At 42.2% G+C, this 22,408-nt stretch overlaps 1 protein-coding gene and 1 long non-coding RNA gene across 2 annotated transcripts; both read left to right on the top strand.

The window, feature by feature from the left end:
• The first annotated feature begins 11,246 nt into the window (after positions 1-11,246).
• LOC125353822 lies at positions 11,247-13,358 on the top strand. The gene is made up of 3 exons (XR_007211364.1): positions 11,247-11,370; positions 11,740-12,339; positions 13,185-13,358. It is a non-coding gene; the product is annotated as an uncharacterized LOC125353822 (long non-coding RNA).
• A 6,495-nt stretch (positions 13,359-19,853) lies between these two features.
• On the top strand, positions 19,854-20,260 carry Wfdc12 (WAP four-disulfide core domain 12). The gene is made up of 2 exons (XM_048347477.1): positions 19,854-19,938; positions 20,103-20,260. The coding sequence occupies exons 1-2, from the start codon at positions 19,854-19,856 to the stop codon at positions 20,258-20,260; spliced, it is 243 nt and encodes an 80-aa protein (XP_048203434.1).
• The last annotated feature ends 2,148 nt before the right edge of the window (positions 20,261-22,408 follow it).

The following is a 22,408-nucleotide window of genomic DNA, read 5'->3' as shown; positions in this document are numbered from 1 at the left end:
CTTGCCACTAGGCCATATCCCCAGCCCTCTTGGCATGTTTTTATTTGTCTTCCAGCTATGAATGATAGTTTTGCTGGGTACAGTATTCTAGATTGACAGTTGTTTCGTTTCAGTGCTTAAAGTGCATCCTTTGAAGCCCTCCTTGCTACTAAGGTTTCTGTTGAGGTCTCTGCTATTATTCGAATGGGGTTCTCCTTGCAAGTGACTTGAATTTTTTTTTGTTTGTTTGTCTTTGTTGCCAGTCCTGGGGCCTGGACTCAAGCCTGAGCACTGTCCCTGGCTTCTTTTTGCTCAAGGCTAGCACTCTACTTCTTGAGCCATAGAGCCACTTCCAGCTTTTTTCTACGTATGTGGTGCTGAGGATTTGAACCCAGGGCTTCAAGTATATGAGGTGAGCACTTTACCACTAGGCCATATTCCCAGCCCTGTGGCTTGCATTTTTCTCTTGCAGCTTTCAGTATGTTTTTTCTTCCTTCTCTGTACCTAGTATTTTCATTATAAAATGTCAGAAGGAGGTTTTATTCTCATCTGAAATGTTGGATGTTGATGCTGTCCTCTCGTTGGATGGACTTCTCTTTTTTGAGATTTGGGAAGTACTTTGTTGAATATATTTCCTATGTCTTCAGCTAGCCCTTCTATGCCTATGGTTCCTAAGTTTGGTCTTTTGAAAGAGTTCTGAAGGTCTTGCAAATTTCTTTATAATCCTTCAGTCTCTTTGTCTTCTCATTTTTCTACTGTATTATCTTGTGGCCAAGCCCTAAAAGTCTGACTTGCATTCCATCTGCTTTACTGGAGACACTTTAAATGGTATTTTCCATCTCCAGGATTTCAGTTTGTTTTATTTTTCTCTGTATTTCCATATCTTTGTTGAAGCTCACCTGGAATACATTAGAATTGGATTGTTGTAACTTTGCATATTGTATGGAATCCTGACAGAAATAATGTGCAAATAGTTATAGAATGCACATGGGAAAAATGGAAAGGGTATCAAAGATGACACTCCAACTAGTCAATCAACCCCTCTAAAACACTAATAGTACCTGGGCACCAGTGGCCTATCCCTAGCTACTCAGGAGGCTGAGATCTGGAGGATCATGGTTCAAAGCCATCCTGAGAGTAAAAGTCTGTGAGATACCATCTCTGGCCAACTAGCAAAAGGCAGAGATGGAGGATGGGCCATAAATGAAAAGCTAAGACTACAAGTCTGAGACACCAGGCTCAGCTACCATGCAGTTTTGATGCACATTTCCTGCATTTCTAAAGAGGTTTAACATTCTTTGTGTATTTGTTAGCCATTTACAGTTCTTCCTAAGAAAAGCACCTGCAAGCTGGGCACTGGTGAAGCTGAGATCTGAGAATCCCAGCTCAAAGCCAGCCCAGGCAGGAAAGTCTGTGAGATTTGTATCTCCAATTACCCACCAGAAAATCAGAAGCCGAGCTCTGGCTCAAAGTGGTAGAGCACTAACCTTGAGTGAAAAGGCTCAGGGACAGCACCCAGGCTCTGAGTTCAAGCCCCACAGCTGACCAAAGGGGAAAAAAGAAAAGAAACGCACCTGCTCAGTTCAATTGCACATTTATTCATTGGATTATTAATTCTTCTAGCATTAAAATTTTAAATTCTTTTTTATCTACATAGAGTATTACTCAGCCATCGAAAATAACAAAAGTGTGTCATTTGAAAGATATAAATGTAGATCATCATACTAAGCAAAATAGTCCAGACTCAATAAGACAAATACCACTTGCTTTCTCTGATATGCATAATACATTATTTTAAAAGGACACGAAGCTGGGTACCAGTAGCTCATACTTACAATCCTAGCTACTTAAGAGGCTGAAATCTGAGGATTTTGATTTGAAGCCAGCCCATGCAGGAAAGTTTGTGATGCTCTTATCTGCAATTAACCACCCAAGAAGTGAGAAATGGAGCTGTGGTTCATGTGGTAGAGTGCCAGCCTTGAGAAAAAAATGCTCAGAGACAGCACCTAGGGCCCAAGTTCAAGTCCCAGAAACAGTTTAAACAAAGGATATGAGAGTAGAAGGGAACTACTTGGGAAGAGGAATGAGACCACTAAGAAAAGAGAGCAAATAAAAGAGGTAACTGAGGACAGATGTAATTAAAGTGTATTATATACAGGTATGAAAATATAATGAACCCCATATTTTATACAATGAATATGCAGTGCTGATGAAGAAAGAAATGAAGAACAAAATGTTTGCAGGAAATAAATAAAAGTAGAAATCATCCTGTGAAGTGAAGTTCATTTCAAAGGGTAAAAGTATTGTGTTTTCTGTCACAGAAACATTTTTAATGCATTAAGGTAGAAAAAAGACCCTTAGGAAGGGAGTCAGTGAGCATAGCAAGGTTGAGTATGGGTAACTGGAGGAAAATCAATATGATCAAAGTATTTTACATACATAGAAATAAACAATTTTGTAAAATCAATATCTACTAATAAATGTGTACCTTAAAAAGTAAAATAAATATATTTACAATGACTCTCAGGTTTGGTTTTTGTTTGGGGTGTGTGTGTGTGTGTGTGTGTGTGTGTGTGTGTGTGTGTGTGTGTGTGTGTGTGGTGTGTCTGTGTGTGTCTGTGTCAGTGCCCAGAGCTTGAACTCAGGGCCTGGGCACTGTCCCTGAACTTTTGCATTCAAGGCTAACACTCTACTACTTGAGCCTCAGATTCACTTCTGGCATTTTGGTGATTAATTGGAGCATAGAGTAAGCCCAAGCTGACTTTAAACCACAGTCCTCAGGTCTCAGCTTCCTGAGTAGCTAAAATTTCGGGCATGAGCCACTAGTACTCTAACGACTCTCTCAGACATTTTAATTGGTTCCTTTTTGTTTTGTTCTGTTTTTTTTTATGCCAGTCCTGGGGCTTGAACTCAGGGCCTGAGTGCTGTCCCTTAGTTTTGTTGCTCAATGCTGGTGCTCTACCACTTGAGCTACAGCTCCATGTCTGGCTTTTGTGTGTGTGTGTGTTTAATTGGCAATAAGAGTCTCACAGACTTTTCTGCAAGGGCTGGCTTTGAACCCCAATCCTCAGATCTCAGCCTCCTGAGTAGTTAGGATTACAAGTGTGAGCCACCAGTGCCCAGCTAAGTAGTTGTTTTTGAAAGTAACTTTCATCACTCAAAGATGCTTAGATGTGAAAAGGCTCCATGGAATGTCCCACCAAGAGTTCCAAAGTGAGAATTCTTAGTCATTGGATCCTCAAGATGGAATCCTGGAATGTTGCTTAATAGAGTAGCTTTCAGGTGCCCTCTCCATACACAAAGGAAAGCTTCTCTTCTTTAACTACATGTTTCTGTCCCACCCCCTTTACTCTTTAAAGAAGAGGGACATTCAAGTCCAAAAATTTTTCTCTACTGGAAAGCTGTTGCTATTTCTACACATGAAATTTGAAGTGTCAGATTTCTGATTCTCTTGAAGGAATGTGTTTATGAGGTTGCATTGTTCTTAATATTCAGTTGTAGAATTTCAGATTCACATTTCACCAGGACACTCACTTCTCAGGAATCCTGCTTTTTTTTTCTTCCAAAATACAGCACTGAGAAGAAATACTTCTCAGAGAGTAATAAAACATTGGTTTTATAAAAATTGGTAGGGGACACAGTCTTGGGTTCTATTCAAGACTGGCTTCGTGTTGGTAAGCCTCCTTCCTCAGCCTCTAGCTGCTCAATTACAGTTGTACAGCAGGAAACCTAGCTCTGAACTTTGCTTTGTTTTACAAAGGAAATTGTCTTTTAAATTAATAAAATATTCTGGATAGCAAAGGCAGCAAAGAGTATGCAAGTCATCTCATGGGGTGAAGAAGAGTTAACTCCTGGCTTGCTGTGATGTTGTAAGGTGATAAATCAGAGAAGCCACATTTTGAAAGGCTGAATCTTGGAGTCTTTACTAGAGCGGTAGCAGTCTGCAGGCAGCCCATTGTTACAAAGCCCTGCAGCCCACAAATACACTTAACACTGTTAGGAAACAGGCCAGGGAGGAAAGATAGAACAACAATGATACCAACAAACCAATTCAGCTCCAATGGAGAGCTGACTGGGGACGCCATGGTGACTGGAGTCCAGCTAGGAGACAGGAGGCAAGCAAGGAGAGACACGTGGCATGGTGTAATGGCGCCTGAGCTGGTTGGGTCCTATATAGGGTCAGGTCAGGGGGGCAGGGTCACAGGAAATCCCCAGTCCCAGGCACTGGACTGACAGATTCAGTAACCTATAGGCCAAGTGCTCACCCCATCTCCAGGTTTTAGGCAGACCCATCACGGGGGGGGGAGGGGGGCTGGGGGGCACTTCACCTTCCCCCAACATGAAGACAAGATGCCAGATCTTACCTTTTAACATATGGCCAAAATGGCGCCCGCCAGACTTTGTCTCCCTACTTCAGTGACAGCTGTAACATCTCATTAATCCTTTTGGGTTTTTTTGTTTTTGTTTTTTGCCAGTCCTGGGGCCTGAACTCAGGGCCTCAGCACTGTCCCTGGCTTCTTTTTGCCCAAGGCTAGCACTCTACCACTTGAGCCACAGCGCCACTTCTGGCCATTTTCTATGTATGTGGTGCTGAGGAATCGAACCCAGGGCTTCACGAGGCGAGCACTCTTGCCATTAGACCATATTCCCAGCCCTCACTGATCCTTAAACAGTGGATTTGCTAACTAATTTGGATAAATTCTTAACAATTTGGAGGTCTCAGCTCTATCAGCTGGAAAATGGAGGAGTTAGAGTGACTGCTTTATGGATTCTCTTGTTCCTTTTCACAGTGAAAAGAGGCTGTCACCGAGATCATGAGTTCAATGTACAACCAAGTTGAGATCATTAAATTGTGAAAAATGAGTGAATGTGATGGGTCCCCACTAGGAACAGGTCATTTTCCCACCCCCCAAGTTTCTGAAAGATCACCCTCACTATCTCGCTTCAGCCTCTTCTTTTTATTAATTTTTATTTTTTAATGGTTTCTATAAAGATAATGTACAGGAGGATTACAGTTCGTGTATTTAACTTTTGCTTCGTGCTTTGCCCTATGCTGTTCTGTCATCCGGAATGTTTTCCTCCGTCCCGGGGACCCTTCAAATGTGACCTTATGAAACCATTAGCTCCATATCTTCCTTCTAAGGCTCCACACTGCTACGGAGCGCTCTGTGATCATGAAAGCCCTTCGGCGTCCTCTCTGTGACCCAGTGGTTTGGTCCTTGATGTGAGAATGTAGTTCTTGATCCGTGTTATCAACGAATACTTGGGGTTCTGTCAGATGAAAGGGTATGATGTGCTTAGGGAAATGTCAAGAGCTGATGTACACCGGGTGCCTCTTTTCACATCTTAGCGCTGGTGCCTGATTACCCCTGAGTGGGGCGGGGGCTGGGTAGAAGATTGTTTTCCCTGTTTAAACAGGGCAGGTGATGTGGCTCAAGTTTTCTCTAGGCTGACCAGCAATTGCTCTATCGTTTAGCCTTAAGGCCGACCACGGACCATCAGATAGGAGCAGGATGCCTCAGACAGGAGACAAGGGTTCTGGCGCATGTTGCTTTGTTGAATCTTAAGTATGAAAGTAAGATCTGCAGGTGGAGAATGGTCTTTCCTCCTGTTATGGATACTGCATATCTGCCAGACAAGTCACTGTAAGTAACTCCAAAGTCATTGTAGGTGACCTTCCTTAATGCCAGTCAAACACAAATGCACAATTCCTCCCCTGTTTCTGACATCCTCTCTAAAGTTACCAGCATAAGACAGATGTGCCCTTGAAAGAGTTAGAGGCTTGGAAATCTCTACATACCCTGTTCTCTCTCTCACAGATGGTTCCGTATTACTGAGGTTTAGAGAGAATGCAATCTCGGTTCTGGAGAATTGGGAAGGCAGCTAGGTAATAAAGGCAGAAATAATCTCTTCCCTGGGATTTATGTCCCACAGTGCCCTAGGTAGGCAAGACAAGGCCTACATGGGGGCTAAGGCCAATTGAATCATGATCGAAAGTCATATTTCTCATGAACCTTTATCATGCTGTGAATTCCACATTCCTTTGGATCAACAGTTTCAAAGACAGTAATCATTTTTAATGAATAATAGAGTCCAGGTATTAGGATGCAAATAACTAGGCATAAGCTGGAATCAGAAAAACTACATTAGAAATAATTTAACCAAGTCAGCCAGTTGCATTTAATGATAGATTAAACCAAGATGTCCCTGCCTGTCCTACTGTGTGAACTTGATAGAGGTATCTCTTTCTTATAGGGTTTATACAATTGGCATAAAACAAAGAGGGGGGAAAAACACATCTAACTGCAGACCTTTTGTTTTTATTCTATTTTAAAGGTAGAATATAACACAAAAAAATAGGTAGTGGCATGAAGAGATGGGAGATGGGAAGAGAGAGAGAGAATGGGAGACAATATTTGCCAGATATTCATCCAATAGGTAATCAATATCTAGGATACACAAAGAACTTATAAAAAACTAAGCACTGAAAGAACAAGTAATCCAATTGATAGATGGGGCCATGCCACAGAACAGACAGTTTTCAAATGAAGAAGTACAAATGGTTAATAAATACATGGGGAAAGGGTGCACAGGAATGGAAGGACAAAGGGTGAACCAAGGCCGCAGTGAGCACTATGTTTAAAATGAACTATGCAAACTTGTGGGTGGGGATGGGAGGTCAAAACTGGACAGAGTGAGAGAAAGGGTGACAGGGTCCAAAAAGAAATGTACTCTTTACCCATAACCCTTCTGTACGTCACCTTACAGGCGTAAACCACCAATGCCAGGCTGATTTTGTTTTTTATATTACCTAGAAGTGGTATGGCTAGATCATGTGGAAGTTCATTCCTTAGATTTTTTTTCCCTTTTTTATAATTGTTACTTTAAAGTCCTGGGGCTTGGACTTAGGGCCTGGGCACTGTCCTTGAGCTTCTTTTGCTCAAGGCTAGCACTTTACCTTTTCAGCCACAGCACCACTACTGGCTTTTTCTGTTTGTGTGGTACTGAGGAATTGAACCCAGGGCTTCATGCATGCTAGGCAAGCACTCTACTGCTAAGCCACAATACCAGCCCTTATTATCTTTTCTTAATTGCTGAGTAATCTTGCATACAAAGGACAAAACATCTTTTTTTTAAATTTTTATTATGAAACTGATGTACAGAGAGGTTACAGTTTCATACGTTAGGCATTGGATACATTTCTTGTACTGTTTGTTACCCCGTCCCTCATTCCCTCCACCCCCCTCCCCTTTTCCCTTCCCCCCCCCATGAGCTGTTCAGTTCATTTACACCAAACAGTTTTGCAAATATTGCTTTTGTAGTTGTTTATCTTTTTTTTACCCTGTGTCTCTCGACAAAACATCTTTAATTTTCCTCTTCCGTTCACCAAACATGCCATTTTCCATTCTTGGGTCAGATGATGCCATTTTAAGCTGTCTTACATTTAAAAAATTATTCAGGAAGAGTTTTTGATGACCTACCAAGAAGCAATACCTATAGTATTTTATTCACTCATTTCCCCCCTGTTTTTCTAAATTACTGGTGTCTGTTTCCATTTTTACTAGAAATTTTCATTATAATTTTTTTTGTTTGAAGGCTATATTGGGGAACTTGGAGCAGGTTTTTAATTCAAGGCCTTGTACGTACAAGGCAAGCACTCCACTGCTTAAGACATACTCTTAGTCTTTTTTGCTTTGATTATTTTTCAGATAAAGTATCATGCTTTTGCCTGAGCAAGCCTCAGACAGTGTTTCGTAACCCAGTAGCTAGGGTTACAGTTATATGTCACCACGCTTGGCTTTGTTCTTTGAGACAAAGTCTTTGTAACATATTTTTTTCTTTTTTGGCCTAGGCTGGCCTCAAACTCAAATCTTTTTTTTTTTTTTTTTGCCAGTTCTGGGGCTTGAACTGGGGCTGAGCACTGTCCCTGGCTTCTTTTTGCTTAAGGCTAGCACTCTACCACTTGAGCCACAGCGCCATTTCTGGCTTTTTCTGTTTACATGGTGCTGAGGAATCGAACCCAGGGTTTCATGCATGCTAGGTGAGCACTCTACCGCTAAGCCACATTCCCAGCCCTGCTGGGAATTTTGAAACGATTTTTTTTTCCAAACTTCAGTAGACTTCCTTCTGATATGAATATTAAATCTTGACCCCTCAGTTTTTACTTGTATCTTTTACACACTGAATTAGTCAAAAGATATTCTTTGATCCAAAGATAGAATCAAAGTTATCAGATCCTTTTGCTAGTAAGCTCTGAAAGAGATGGCTGTGGGTACTTTCCCAAAAGAAGTGGATAGAAGAACCTAGAAAAAAAGATATGTTAAGTGAAGTAAGTCAGGCCCAGAGAGACAAAGCTTGCATGTTTTCTCTTATATGTGGAAGATAGACTTGGGTTATAAATAAGTATAAGTAAATACCATGGGTGGTATGCAAGTGTACATAATGTATTAACTGAAATACAGTACATTTAGGGTAATTCCTTAGAAAGGCAAAATCATAGTTCAACAAAATAAACAGTGGGAAATGAGTACTTGACAGACATGAGGTGAGGTCAGGAGTTTGATGAATGAAGAGAAGAAAGGGGGGGATGCAGGAACAAATTCAATATATATCCTACAAAATTAAGAAAACCGGGGGCTGAGGGTTTATACCTGTCATCCTTGCTACTCAGGAGGCTAAACTCTGATGATCATAGTTCAAAGCCAGCCTGGGAAAGGAAAGTCCATTAGACTCTTATCTCCAATAAACCACCAGAAAACCAGAAGTGAAGCTGTGGCTCAAAGTGGTAGAGCACTAGCCTTGAGCAAAAGAGCTCAAGGAAAAGAGAGTCCAGGCCCCAAGTTCAAGCCCCATGACCAACAACAACAAAACAAGTAGGGGAAGGGGTGAAGTTGGGAGGGAGGGTTGGGTGAAAATAATGAAATGATGAAAGGTGACATTATATTCATAAACTGCTTTGTTGAATGGCAGCTCCTTTGTAAAACTACTTAAAGATAATAAAAATATTTTCAAAAATGAAACATTCGAACAAACCCAGAAACATTAAAAAAATGTGGAAGGTGTACAGTTGTACAGTTGCCGAGCATGAAAAGCAGTGCTACATCAGGGTAATTTCAACTCAATCTGCTGAGATCTCTCCAGAGGGAAATCACTGCCCTTAGGACAAAGAGAAAACCTTGGTCGGAGATCAGAGTAAAAGTGCGTAGCTCACATGTCTTATGATAGATTAATTTTTAATCCACCTGCTCTTACGTAAAAAAACATGGTTGATTACTTCCTTTCCTCTTCCTTATCTCACTCCTCATGACAGATTAGGATTTTAGGACAGAATGGCTGAAAATACGTCTTCAAGCCATCTTCCCTCCTGAACTAATCCCCCCCAAAATGCTGCACATGCGTACTGACTCCTTGTGCAGGTTCTCTGCTCTTCTCCCTGAGGTACCCATACCACAATCTCCATCAGCCAATGGGAAGGATGCCACAGGAGACCCTGTACCGCGTAATACACAAAGGCAGAGCAGCACATTTGTACATAAGGTGAAAGTACTTGCTTTGCTTCCTGTTTCAATGCATTAACAAGTGCATCAACGGTGGAAAATATTGGAAGTACAATAGTTTAATACCTCTGCTGGAAATCTCCTGCATTGAAAACATACTGTGATGCAGGGTGGGGGGGGGAGGGATGATGAAAGGGGTGATCTTATTCAAGATGTGTTATATTCATAAACTGACATGAATTGAAACTCCTTTGTACAACCACTTAATGGTAATTTAAAAAATTATACACACACACAAATACTGTATACTTAAAGTAGATTTCAAGACAAGAATCCAATAAGGAAACCAGTGCTCTCAATCTCTCTCTCTCTCTCTCTCTCTCTCTCTCTCTCTCTCTCTCTCCCTCCCTTCCTCCCTCCCACCCTTCCTCCCTTTCTCTCTCTCTCTCTCTCTGTCAGTACTGGAGATTGTACCCAGGCCCTTCTTCCCGCTTTGCAAGTAAGTGCTCTACCACTTGAGCAGCAGCCCCAGCCTTTTGTTGTTGTTATTGGTTTGTTTCTGAGATAGGGTCTCACTAACTTTCCTTGGACTGGCTGTGAAATTGCAATCTTCCTATCTCTGCTCTTGGAGTATCTGGAATTATAAGAATGGGGCATATGACTAGGGAGGAAACCATGTTCTTCCTTCTTTTTCCAGTCATCATTGCCATCATTATTTAAGACTTCCCTTTAGTTCTCTAGCCCACCAGAAGAGTCTCAACTCACATTCCACTGTTCATGGACACTTCTTGAAAAGATTGTGGTTGTTCTCCATTCCCCAGCTGACAACCCACCAAAACTGTATGCATCTCCTAAATGTTATTACAGTCCACACAACATATAAGCAAACAGTTCTTACTTCTTTTGGTATAAAGTATTCGACAGCTTTTTGTGATGGCTAGGAACTTCAAGGTAACGCTGGATATTTATGTGCCCCAGCCATTCGTTTATATTTTCAGAGCTAAGGATCAAACCGAGGGCCTCCCAAATGACAGGAAATTGTTCTACCACCTAGTTACATCCCCCAAAGCCCACCATTTCCTTTTTAAAAGTTCCGCTTGGCTCCCTTAAGTTCACTTGTCTTCTGCGTCTTTCATCACCTGTGATTGCTGCTACACAGGTGAAAAGTATTCCAGGCTCAGTTTGTAGCAAGCAGGGTCAATATGGCTGAAACCTATGATGGAGCTTTTTATTTTTTTTTTATTAATTAAAAAAATTTTTGACACGGTGTTGTGCAAAAGGGGTACAGTTACATAATAGGGCAGTGTGTACAATTCTTGTGATATCCTACACCCTGTTTTTCTTTTCCTTCCCTAGATCAGGTAGACATATATACAATACACAGTGTATCAAAAACATATACAGTAGCCACGTGGCCTGTGATGGAGCTTTTGAACCTTGGCAGCATGGACTACGGAAGCATGATCACGTTCTGGTTACTTTTGTAACTTGAAGTCTCATCCCCACTCAGGACTGATTTATTTTTTTTTTTGAGACACAGGAAACACTAGGTTATAATATAATATAGCAATATATATGGCAAAGGTTTTCCTGGAGCTTGTGGGAGGAGGAAAAGGCCTCTCACATTGCTCTCCCTGCTCAATGCTCCTAGGGACATTAGCAATGCCCCCAACTGAGAGGAGGGGAGGAAGCTGGCATTAAAGATAAGCAAGAAAGGGCGGTGCTTCTAAGCCTCAGCCCCACCCATGGTGCACACAGTCCAGGAAGATATAAATGAGAGGCAGCCATCAGCTCTCAGCCAAGATGTATTTTGGCAAGATGAAGCCCAGCATCATCTTCGTCCTTTCTCTGCTCTTTGTTCTAGAGAAGCAAGCAGCTGGCGTTGCATTCCAAGGTGAGTGGGGAGGTTTGAGCAGAGGGAAGATACTTCAAGGAGCAGACCCCCTGAGGTTATTATTCTGGGGCTGAGCAGGAATTTCTTCAAGGCAGCCCTTCTTCTTTTATGCTGGTACCGAGGCTTGAACTCAAGGCCTAGAGTGCTGTCCTTGAGCTTTGACATTCAAGGCTGGCGATCTACTACTTGAGCCAAACCTTTGTTTCCAGCAAGCCCTTCTTCTTGGTAAGAACTGAGTCTTTACCAGAATCCAGATGTCCGGGGGTGGGTAGAGGGTCATGAATAAATTGATACAAAATGTCTGGATAGGCTTTAAAGGAGAGATGGGAGATTATATAACTTTTTTTTATTATTATTATCAATTACTAGGTCAGATGAAAAACCAGTTGCCAGATAGATCCTATGAATATCTACTGACACAGCAAAAAGCTCGTCAACATGTTGGACAAAAAGGCGTCAAAGGAATTTCAAGTGAAGAAAGTTTTCTGGGCCAAACTAAAAGCCAGTTGCAGGACAGTGATCTAGCCTTGCAACAAACACAAAGTAGGAAAGCCTATATATCCAAAAAAAAAGCCACCCTTTGCCAGGCAGGAGGATTAGGCCATACCAAAGCCCAAGTCATCGCTACTAAGCATGCCAGTGGAGAGTCACAAGTCCGTAAACATTTTGGTATAAGCCAAGCAAAGGGAAGGTCAGGTCAATATTTAGGCACCAAAGGAAGCTACTTTGGAACCAAAGGCTCTTCCCAACAGCTCAAGGGAGCTAGTCACTACATGAAAACCAAGGGAGGCTCCTTCTATGGGGGAACAAAAGGCACACAATTCCAAGAAAGACAGGTCTCATTTAAAGGGCAATCACAATACCCCAGTGAAGAGGTAATGCAGCAACGATTTGTCAAGGGAGGTCAAATCCAAGACTCTGTGGAACAATATCTTCAATAATACACTGAAGACCAGGACCAATTTGGAGGTAAGTTTCCTACGATACAGGAAAGATACCTACCCTGATGTTTAGAAGTGGTAGATGAAGCCTTCCTGGACTCATTTTATGTGATCAAGACTTCTTATTCGCTTCCATAACAGTGCTGTTTTACCAATTTACTTTTTCTTTGGGGGTGTGGGGGGTAGGAGATGAGCTAATCTCCTGATTAGAGGAATAAAAAGCTACCTGGGCTGTCGTTAGGCATTGAATTTCTACTCTTAGTAAATATTTGCGATGGTTTCCTTTTACCTAGACTTAGCAAATAACTTTTTTGTTCTGCCCATGCAAATTGGTAAGTTGCTGGTGTAATCATTGTTAATTATTCTACACCATATTAGTAAAATTTTATTTCTTGCTTATATTGATCTAAAGCATCAAAAAATACTATTTGATCTTTCTGCATACTATTGAGCATTCTCGCATCCCTGTTTTGGGTATGGCTGTCCTTCTCAGAGAGAGCGGGTCCAAGGACTTTCGTACTGTTTCTTTCAGACTACAAGGAGGGAATGAACATAGAGAAAGATGTCTGCCTGTGACATCAGAGTTGACTAAAGGGGGAGAGAACACACTTTTCCCCATTGCGTGTTCACAATGCCAAGAGAGAAATCTGAAGCCCAATGAAGGAAAAGGATGCTTCCTGTAGGCCTGTGTTAAATAATACTTCAACTGAAGAAAGGGCGAGCAACATAGGCCATGTCCCCAGCTGACCACTGGTGGCCTAGCATAAGACTATGCATGAGTTGGCCCAGTTGATGCTAAAAGGGACAGTGGTCAAATATGGCATCCATGCCTTCTCCATGATCATACCACTCACAGTCCTCTCTTTCCCTAAGGGTCCTCTAACCTGAGTGCAGTCTGTGATGTCTTCAAGATCTGTTCTACCACATGACCCCAGACCCTTGGGACATCGGTGGCGCCCCTCCCCCCACTTGCTTTTCTTCAGGATTTCTCAACCTGTGGATGCCTGAAACATGTGCTTTTCAATAAAAACATAACTTTCTGCATCATTTGCTTTTGACTTCTGAGATCTCTTGCTTTTCCCAGGTGTAGAGGACTGGGAGGCATTCCTGAACTAAAGAGCTCCAAAAGACAAGGGAGTGTCTCAGCGTATTAAGGAGAATGCTAGTCACAGACACATTTTTAGGTAGATGGTTAGAAACTGGGCATTCAGGGCAGTCATCCTGTGCTCCTCAAGCCATGTCTAAGGCCTCCTAGGACCTTTTCCTAGCGAGACTTCAGAAACTCACAAGCACCCATAAATGGCAGAGACGAACTGCAATAGGCCATGGGAAGTTCCAAATCTACTGCTGCCTTCCACTTCACCAGCTCATAGCAGCCCATTCCAAGAGAAATTAGAAAGCACTTTGTATGAATAAAGATAAAAACAAAAAAAATACTCAAAGTACACACACACACACACACACACACACATGTAAAAACAACATGTAATTGAAAATAATAGAGAATTTGTTGAAGATGTGGCTGTAGTGGTAAGATGCTTGTCTAACAGGCACAAGTTCCTAAGTTTAAACCTTAGTACATCCAGCAAAAGACAGAGAGAGAGAGAGAGAGTGAGGAGAGAAAGAGAAAGAATCAAGTAGCCAAAGAGCCACTTTGAAGAAAATTCACACAGTTAACAAACGCATCATTAAAGTGATCAAGGAAAAAAGACTCACCGTACTAAAACAAGAAATAAAGATGGAGATGTGATGATTGCATTTATAGGAATCAAAAGAATTGTGCAAAACACCACAGCAAAGTACTGTAGAAAATTAACGTGCATGTACAGCAAGTCCTATTTGAGGATAGGTACTAATGGGAAGGAGAAGATGAGTGGAGAGGGTGAAGAGCTAATGTGGCCTCCAATACTTTATATTCATGGACAAGAACTTAGAAGTTGCAATAACCAGCCATGCTAAAAGCTATCCAGGCTCCCACTGATGTTGATATTTCACCGGCACGCTCCCAAGGGACCCAAATCCTAGGATGGTCCTCACATCCCAACTCTTTCCCCACTTCCCACGTGAAGAAGTCCACCCCACTACCCAGCTGGGGCCAAGCGTTCACTGCCTGACCCTTTGAGTGGCAGTCCAGACTATGACATAGTTGCCTTAGGAATACATGAGAGGATCTTTTTCTTCTACAAACTAGGAAGGAAAAAAAGGCAGATAACCCATTTTTAAAAGGCAGGATACTTAGTAAGCATTTTATAAAAGAACACATCCAGATAGATACTGAAAGGTGTAAAGTTGCTACAGCTCACCAGTCATTAGGTAGGAGCAAACTCAGATCACAAGGAAATGACAATAGATTCCCATCAGAATGTGCTAGAAAGGCAGCCGGTGCCTGGTATTAACAAGACTTTTAAAACTCTCAGGCCATGAGCCAAGTGTAGTAACCTCACTACTGCAATTCTCTTCTCTTCCACAAGGGGGTACTGGTCCTCACTGTAGCATCTTGTGCCCCAGCAGGTGGGGAGGAGGGGAAATAGGTAACTAATGTCCTGTCAGGTTGCAGGGCAGAATTACCCTCCATCCACTGTGAACTGTTGTCCATTCTCCCCTCCAGACTGATGCTTAGGACTAAGGCAGCCTTTCATCCACTTTCCAACAATAGACACTTCTTTTTTGTTTCTGGGTCTTATGATTTGGGGCTCCTGGAAGCTCCTGGGAGATGGATGGATGTGAAGATGGGGAGATAAAGATCCATCCATAGGCCTGTTCTGAGGGCAGGGCTAGGAATAAGAGCCTCACCCTCTCCCAACAGTCAGCCACCATACCACCATCAAACTGCAGTCTCCAATTCACAGGAAATAGAAATCTGCCACTCACTTTTGACCTAGGACACACACACACACACACACACACACACACACACACACTTCTGTTTCAGATAACTGACTGTTGTCCTGTGACAGTGTTACTGCCTTTGTATGTTGATCCTGAATTCTTCTACTGTACTGACTCTGTTAGTCCTCACTGGGATTTGGGTGGTAGTTTTGGGGGGTGTTTCTACTTATATGTGACTGAGTCATCTTCACACACATCTTCACACAAAGAAGATTTTGAGAAGACCGGACTTCTTTCTCAAAGAGGTACCTTCCTTATGCTGAATTTCTATCCTTATCATTGCTTTATAAGCTTCTTTTGTATCTTTTAAAAATATTTTGTGGCTTAAAGTCTGTTACTTCTTTTATGCTGACTCCTGTTCTCTTTTACTTTCCCATCTTCATAGATTCCTTCTCATCTGTTCTTTTTCATTGTCTCTGTTCTCCACATGACATGAGTCTCTAGTAAACACCAGGCAGCTGAGTGTTGATTTTACCAAGACCATTTACTATAACCATACTAAGGTTGTTTTTTGTTGTTTGTTGTTTGTTGTTTTGTTTTGCCAGTCCTGGAACTCAGGGCCTGAGCCCTGTCCCTGGCTTCTTTTTGTTCAAGGCTAGCACGCTGCCACTTGAGCCACAGAGCCACTCCTGGCTATTTTCTATATAAGTGGTGGTGAGGAATCGAACCAAGAACTTCATGTATACGAGTCAAGCACTCTTGCCACTAGGCCATATTCCCTGCCCCAACCATACTAAGTATTTTAATTGGAGAGACTGAACCATTGATATTCAAGGTAACTATTAGTAGATAAGGGAATTTAACCAATGAATTCCCAGTTGTTCTGTAAACCCTTTCTTCCTCTCTTAAAAATACTTCCTTAGCTGGATGTTGATGAATTTTGCCTGTAGTACTAGCTACTCAGGAAGCTGAGCTCTGGGGATACTGGTTGTAAGTCAGTCTAAGCAGGAAAGCTTGTGAGACTCTTATCTTCAATTAACTAGCAAAAAGCCAGAAGCAGAGCTGTGGCTTAAGTGATAGAGCACTCACCTGGAGCAAAAGAAAGTTCAGGGATAGCATTCAAGCCTCACCAGTAGCACCTAATAAAAAAAGAAGTATTTCTTTGTAAGTAAGTGACTTTATTATATGTGAATTCAATCCAGAGATACAGAGAAACCACATTTTTTTTTTTTTTTTTTTTTTGGCCAGTCCTGGGCCTTGGACTCAGGGCCTGAGCACTGTTCCTGGCTTCCTTTTGCTCAAGGCTAGCACTCTGCCACTTGAGCCACAGCGCCACTTCTGGCCGTTTTCTGTATATGTGGTGCTGGGGAATCGAACCCAGGGCCTCATGTATACGAGGCAAGCTCTCTTGCCACTAGGCCATATCTCCAGCCCCAGAAACCACATTTTGATTAAAACAGTTTTTTTGTTTTTTTGCCAGTCCTAGGGCTTGGACTCACTGTCTCTGAATTCTTTTTGCTCAAGGCTAGCACTCTGCCACTTGAGCCACAGCGCCACTTCTGGCCATTTTCTGTATATGTGGTGCTGGGGAATTGAATCCAGGCCCTCATGTATAGGAGGCAAGCACTCTTGCCACTAGGCCATATCTCCAGACCCCTAGAAACTGCATTTTGAGAGGTTGAATTGGAAGTCTTTATTAGAAAGCCGGAGACTGTGGGCAGACTCACGTCCCTCAAAAACTTACAGTGTCTGATGGACTTAATACTGTTAGGAAACTTGAGCCACAAGAATAGTAGAGAAAGAGCAGAAGAGCAATCTCAACGAACCATTATCAACTCTACTAGGGAATTGAAGAGGGACTCCATGGTGATCTGAGGAGAGTCAGGAGACAAGGAGGCAATGGTGACAGAGGTGATTGGGCCTACCCAGGGTCACAGCCGAAGAGCAGGGTCACAGGGAAAACTCAGAGTCTCGTGAGTTCACAGTACAGGTCTGGCAGGTCCAGGAACCTATTGCTCATGCCGCTGCTTCTAGGAATCCAGGCACCCATCACCTGGGAGCAGGGGTGGGGACATGGATTTCATCTCTACGAGTTTTCCAAAAGTCCCCAGCATCCACCAAGATGGTGCCACTTAGACCCAGTCTTTGTATTTCAATTTCTTCTTAGAGCATGTTTTGGATCCTTTCTCTAATATATCTATCATAATTTTTGGTTTGTGATTGGCATGCCACTTAGAGAAAAAAACACAATATACTTATAAAAAATTATTTTATGTGGACAACATCCTAAGTTCGATTGCAAAGCAAAAACTCCGTGATTTAATTTCATTGCACCTGTGGATTTTGAATTTTGATGTCACAATCAACATCTTGAAGGATACCCTGTAGAATGTGTTTATATTCATTTGAGCAGCTTTAACCTTAATATGAAAGACATATGATTTATATTTTACAATGACACGTTGATTGGCACATTTTAAATTTGGTTGTGTGTGTGTGTGTGTGTGTGTGTGTGTGTGTGTGTGTGTATTTACTAGGGACAAGTTCTTTTCTTTCAGGTTGAGGGACTCTCTCCAGCATTTCTTGTAAAACAGGTCTGGTGCTGAAGTTTCTAGGATTTCATTTTCTAATGAAGCCCTTGATGTGTGTCCCATACCTTTCAAGGACAGTACAGGGTAAGTAACTTTGGTTTATAGATTTCTTTCCTTGTGTGCCTTGAATATGTCATCCAACCTCCCAGGCCTCTAGGATTTCTGCTGGTAAGTCTGCCATGCGTCGCACTGGGATTCTCGTACATGTTCTTTGTTTTGTTTCTCGTGCTGCTTCAGGATCTTTTCTTGGCTTTCAACCTTGAAGTTTTGTTCATGCTCTGTCACATAGTCGTCTTATGTTGGATTAAATCTGGTTAAAGATCTTTGACCTTCTTAGATCTGGATGCTTGCATCTTCAAATTTGGCATTTTTTTCTGGTTTTATTTCTTTTAAAAACAGCTGTCAACCCCCTTTCTCTACTTCCTCTTGAGTGCTCACAACACATACACGTTGTACACATGTCTTGCTTACTGTCTTGAATTTCATAAGCGTTCTTCTCTTTATTATTCTTTCTCTACCCATTACATATTTTTAAATAACCTATCTCTGACCTCACTCAGATTTTTTTTCCCATTTTTTTGTGCTGGTACTGTAGCTTGACCTTATTAACCTTATTTACATTTTAGACTAACCATATGTTGCTAGGGAGGGGGGAAATAGCCCACGTGTGTGGTAGATCTTTTTTTACACATATACATATGTATATATGTACAAAATGCACTAAGTTTTATTAATATTTTTGGATTTATTTTTATAGCAAGATTAGAATATAATTTCCTTTCATGTATTTATCTTTGCAATTTAGTATTATAAAATTGTGATACTAGCCATAAATTGATGGCTCACACCTGTAATTCTAGGTACTCAGGAGGCTGAGATGCGAGGATTATGGTTCAAAGTCAGCCGGGGCAGGAAAGTCCCTGAGACTCTTATCTCCAAATAAGCACAAAATAAATAAATAAATAAATAAATAAAAAGTAGATCTGTGCTCAAAGTGGTAGAGTGCTAACCTTGAGCAAAAAAACAGCTCAAAAACAGTGCCCAGGCCCTGAAAAAAAAAAAGTAATACAAAATGTGATTGAAAATCCAGAAGGTCTAAGTCAGTGCTCGGAGATGCAGAAAAATATCTGGGAAATGAAAACAAAATTGCTTTGTTAAAGGTTAAACCAAGTAGAAAGGATTTTTTTTTCTACATGTGAACTGCAACTCTCAGAGTTCAGCCGACCCAGAGCTAGAAAACAGCAGCTCAGATATACAACAACAACAGCAAAAGGATGCAAAACCTTCAAGGAGCTACAGGGAAGAACCAGGAAATAAGGGAAGACTTGTTGCAGAGAGCAAAACTTTAGCCTCCCACTTCTGGTTCCAATTCTACTGGGCACACACAGTAAGGAAACTCTTTTTTAAAAACATTGCTTGCAAAGGTATATTCTAGCAACCAAGCAAGTAGAAACAACACACACTTTAGCAGGAGTGCAGAAAAAACTGACACACTTATTTGTCCTGTGGTTCACATTGCAAATTTTATCAACAAATGTAACTTTTGCACATTCTAAGAGATTATGAAAAGAACGAACTAAGGGATAAAATATTACTTACACATTCAACTTAAGTCTCACACAGTACAAATTGGCTTGGCTTTTTTTTTTCTACCCCATAAATCTAGAACGCACTTTGCCCGTCATCTTGTTTTGTCTTTGTGATGATGTCGATGGCATTTAAATCTTAAAGTGTTAAAAGGAAGATCTCAAAGGCAACCAAATCTGAGCCCAGATATGTAAGGAGATGAGCAGGATTTCATGGCCTGGGAAAAGCAACTCCTTCTTTATTGCCTAAAAAAAAAAAAAATGTTAATAAGAAGTATTCCATGCATTTACCTTGGGATTTTTTTTTTTTTTTAAATCATGGTATAAAGCAATACCCTGAAAAGAGGCAAGTCCATGGGGGAGAGGCTAGGAAGGCATACCCGGATGTTGTTTCACAGTGTCTCTTTCTGGGGACTGAAGGAAACCGCTGACATTTCTGCACTTCTGCCCTCCTGTCCTGGGAACCACAGCTCCCCCTGTCGGTGGTCCTCCACCATAGCCGACAGACAACAGTCACCGGGCAGTTCCCTGGCATGATGAAGCCCAGCAGCCTCTTTCTACTCACTGTGGCCGTCCTCCTTTGCCTCCCTATGGCTCAACCTGGATCCTGGTGGCACAAAGGTAAGGCCTGGCAGTCCTGGGGGTGCTGGGCCATCTAAAGAGGTAGCACTTGCCAGGAGATGGCCGTGATGCTGGAAGCAGGGGATAAATGACCCAGGTTGGCGCTGATGCCCTCCATGTGTCTCAACCGTGACCTTGACTTGCTTTGTGACGTTTTTCTACAGGTGAGGAAAAAGCTGGGTATTGCCCAGAGTTTTATCTTAACTGCCGTTTCACCATGATTCCCAAGTGCAGCCAAGATAAAGGCTGCAAGGGAGACCAGAAGTGTTGCTTCTACTACTGCCGGAGGCAGTGTGTCGAACCATGGTGGAGTTTGGATTGAGGTGACAAATCCCAGAGCTGTCCTTCCTTGTCTTGTCTGAAATCCTCCTACAGAAGCATTACCTTTCAAAGATGCCCCCACAGGGTCTGTCCCTCTTGAACTCCCTGTGATCAGAGGCTTTTAAGTGTGGGGGGGGGGGATTCTCAGAAAATGCACCCTTTGTTTCACGGAATGGCACTATGCTTCTCCACTGGACAGCAGGTATATTGGGACAAAATTATCACTCAGCTTTTTTTTTCTTTGCTGTAAATGATTTCCAATCCTCTTCCTCTGTCTCCATTTTATTTGAATTTTTAATAGTCTGTGCTAATGAAATATTTCCCACCTCACATTTAAATTGTGTGGTAAAGAATTATGAGATCAGAATTCCTTTGTGTAGCTTGCCAAGAATCCCTGGCCCTCAGTCCCTAATTTCTTGGCATTCCATCTCAGTCTTCTTGGGAAAAGAGTACCTAGGAAGTTCCAGGCCATGGTGGTTGGTCCTGGGAACAAAAGCCATATCCCAAGTATAGTTTGCCTCTGTTTCTTCTCTCCTTAGGTGGAAACTTCTTAAATCAGAAGACAGGTGTACTGCAGGCTCCAACTTGGATAACCATGCTCCAGTTTTTCCCTGCTTCTCCCAGCACCCCCCTTCCCTGTTATTAGGAGTTAAATGCTTATGCATGTGAAAAACAAAATGAAAAAATAAAGTCCTGTGTGTTAGCTCATTTTCTGTTGCTACAACAACCTGAGGCTGGGTGCTACAAAAAGAAAAGAGGTAACGGAGAGAGCGAGGGAAGGGGTGACATTGTCCAAAAAGAAATATACTCTTTACCTGACTTGTGTAGCTGTCACCCCTTTGTACATCGCCTTTATAATAGAGGTTTATTTGATTCACTGTTATGGGGGCTCCAGAGTGCATCACCTCCATCTTTCAACTCTTGGTAGGGCCTGTGGCAAACAGTACACTGTGATAATGCATGCAGAAGAAAGATACAGCAGAGGTGCCAGTCTCCCTTAAAATCCTCAGAATGGAGCCAACAAATTCAGTCCCAGGAGATCTTCCTGACTGATTGGTTGGTTGGTTGATTGGTGATTTAGGTTCTGGAGCTTGAACTCAGGGCCTTATGCTTGCTAGGCAGGCATGTTATCATTGAGCCACACCTCCAGCTCTTTGTTGATCACTTTTGATCCTGATGTCATTCCCATGGACTAATTACCCCTCAGTAGGCCGCTGCCTCTTAAAGAAATCTGCTCTCTCTCCCGCTCCTTCCCTCTCTCCCTCTCCCTCCTTCTCTCTCTCTCCCTCCTTCTCTCTCTTCTCTTTTCTCCTCTCTCTCTCTTTACCATCCTCAGGATCAAATCCAGGGCTCCATCTATGCCAGGCAAGAGCTGTACCACTGAGTGACATCCTACATTCATTCTTTTTCAGCATCCCCTATCACTTGGCTCCTCAGATTCCAGAGGTGCATGTCAGAGTCAAATTTTCGGTGCTTAGACCTCATGAAAGGGCAAATACATTATCCTGGGATAGAAGCACAAGCTGGTTTTGCTACAGTTTCTCTGGTACTGGTGCTGGAGGCCTTTTGGCCAAACTAGCCCCTCTTGGACTAGTTTGGGAACTCTGGGTTGGAGAGGAAGCAGAGCATATCCTAAGTTCTACAGAACTTTAAGGTCCTAAAGTTGCTCTAGCCTTCTACGAAAAGAATTTTTTTCTCTGTGGTTCAGCTGAGGAATAAAATGTTTTTCACCTTGAGTGTCCTCACTGGGTAACTCTATGCATCCATCTTCCATAAGGGCCACAATGGTAGCAGAGAGCTGGGGGGAAAAAATCCTTGCAATTTGTCTGTGATGGACAGTAAGTGTTTTGAAAAGCTTTGTAATCTGCAGCCGGCTCTGAATGGCCATCTAATTTATAACAAGTCATGGTCGCTAAGAGTAACATTGTAGGTACACAGTGAATGCTGTCATATCCATACAATGGGTGCTAGTGAAATGGTAAGCTGTGCACCTGGCTGGGTGCCCAGCTGCAGAGATTCTGCCACAGGAAGCCTGGCTACTTGCTCCAAGATGCTCATTAAAGAAAGGGTTGGTGGAGATCAGAGAAAGGAGACTAACACACCAATTGGAATGAGAGAGCAAGTATTTCAGCCCACCAGTGAGGAGAGG

This window comes from Perognathus longimembris, chromosome 6, assembly GCF_023159225.1.
Source record: "Perognathus longimembris pacificus isolate PPM17 chromosome 6, ASM2315922v1, whole genome shotgun sequence".
NCBI classification, from domain to species: Eukaryota; Metazoa; Chordata; class Mammalia; order Rodentia; family Heteromyidae; genus Perognathus; species Perognathus longimembris.
This window is presented reverse-complemented; position numbering and strand designations above follow the sequence as displayed.

Coding starts and splice junctions, on each gene's coding strand:
- Wfdc12 (XM_048347477.1), top strand. CDS start 19,854: ATGAAGCCCAGCAGCCTCTTTCTACTCACTGTGGCCGTCCTCCTTTGC. Junction 19,939..20,102: donor TGGATCCTGGTGGCACAAAG/GTAAGGCCTGGC, acceptor GTTTTTCTACAG/GTGAGGAAAAAGCTGGGTAT.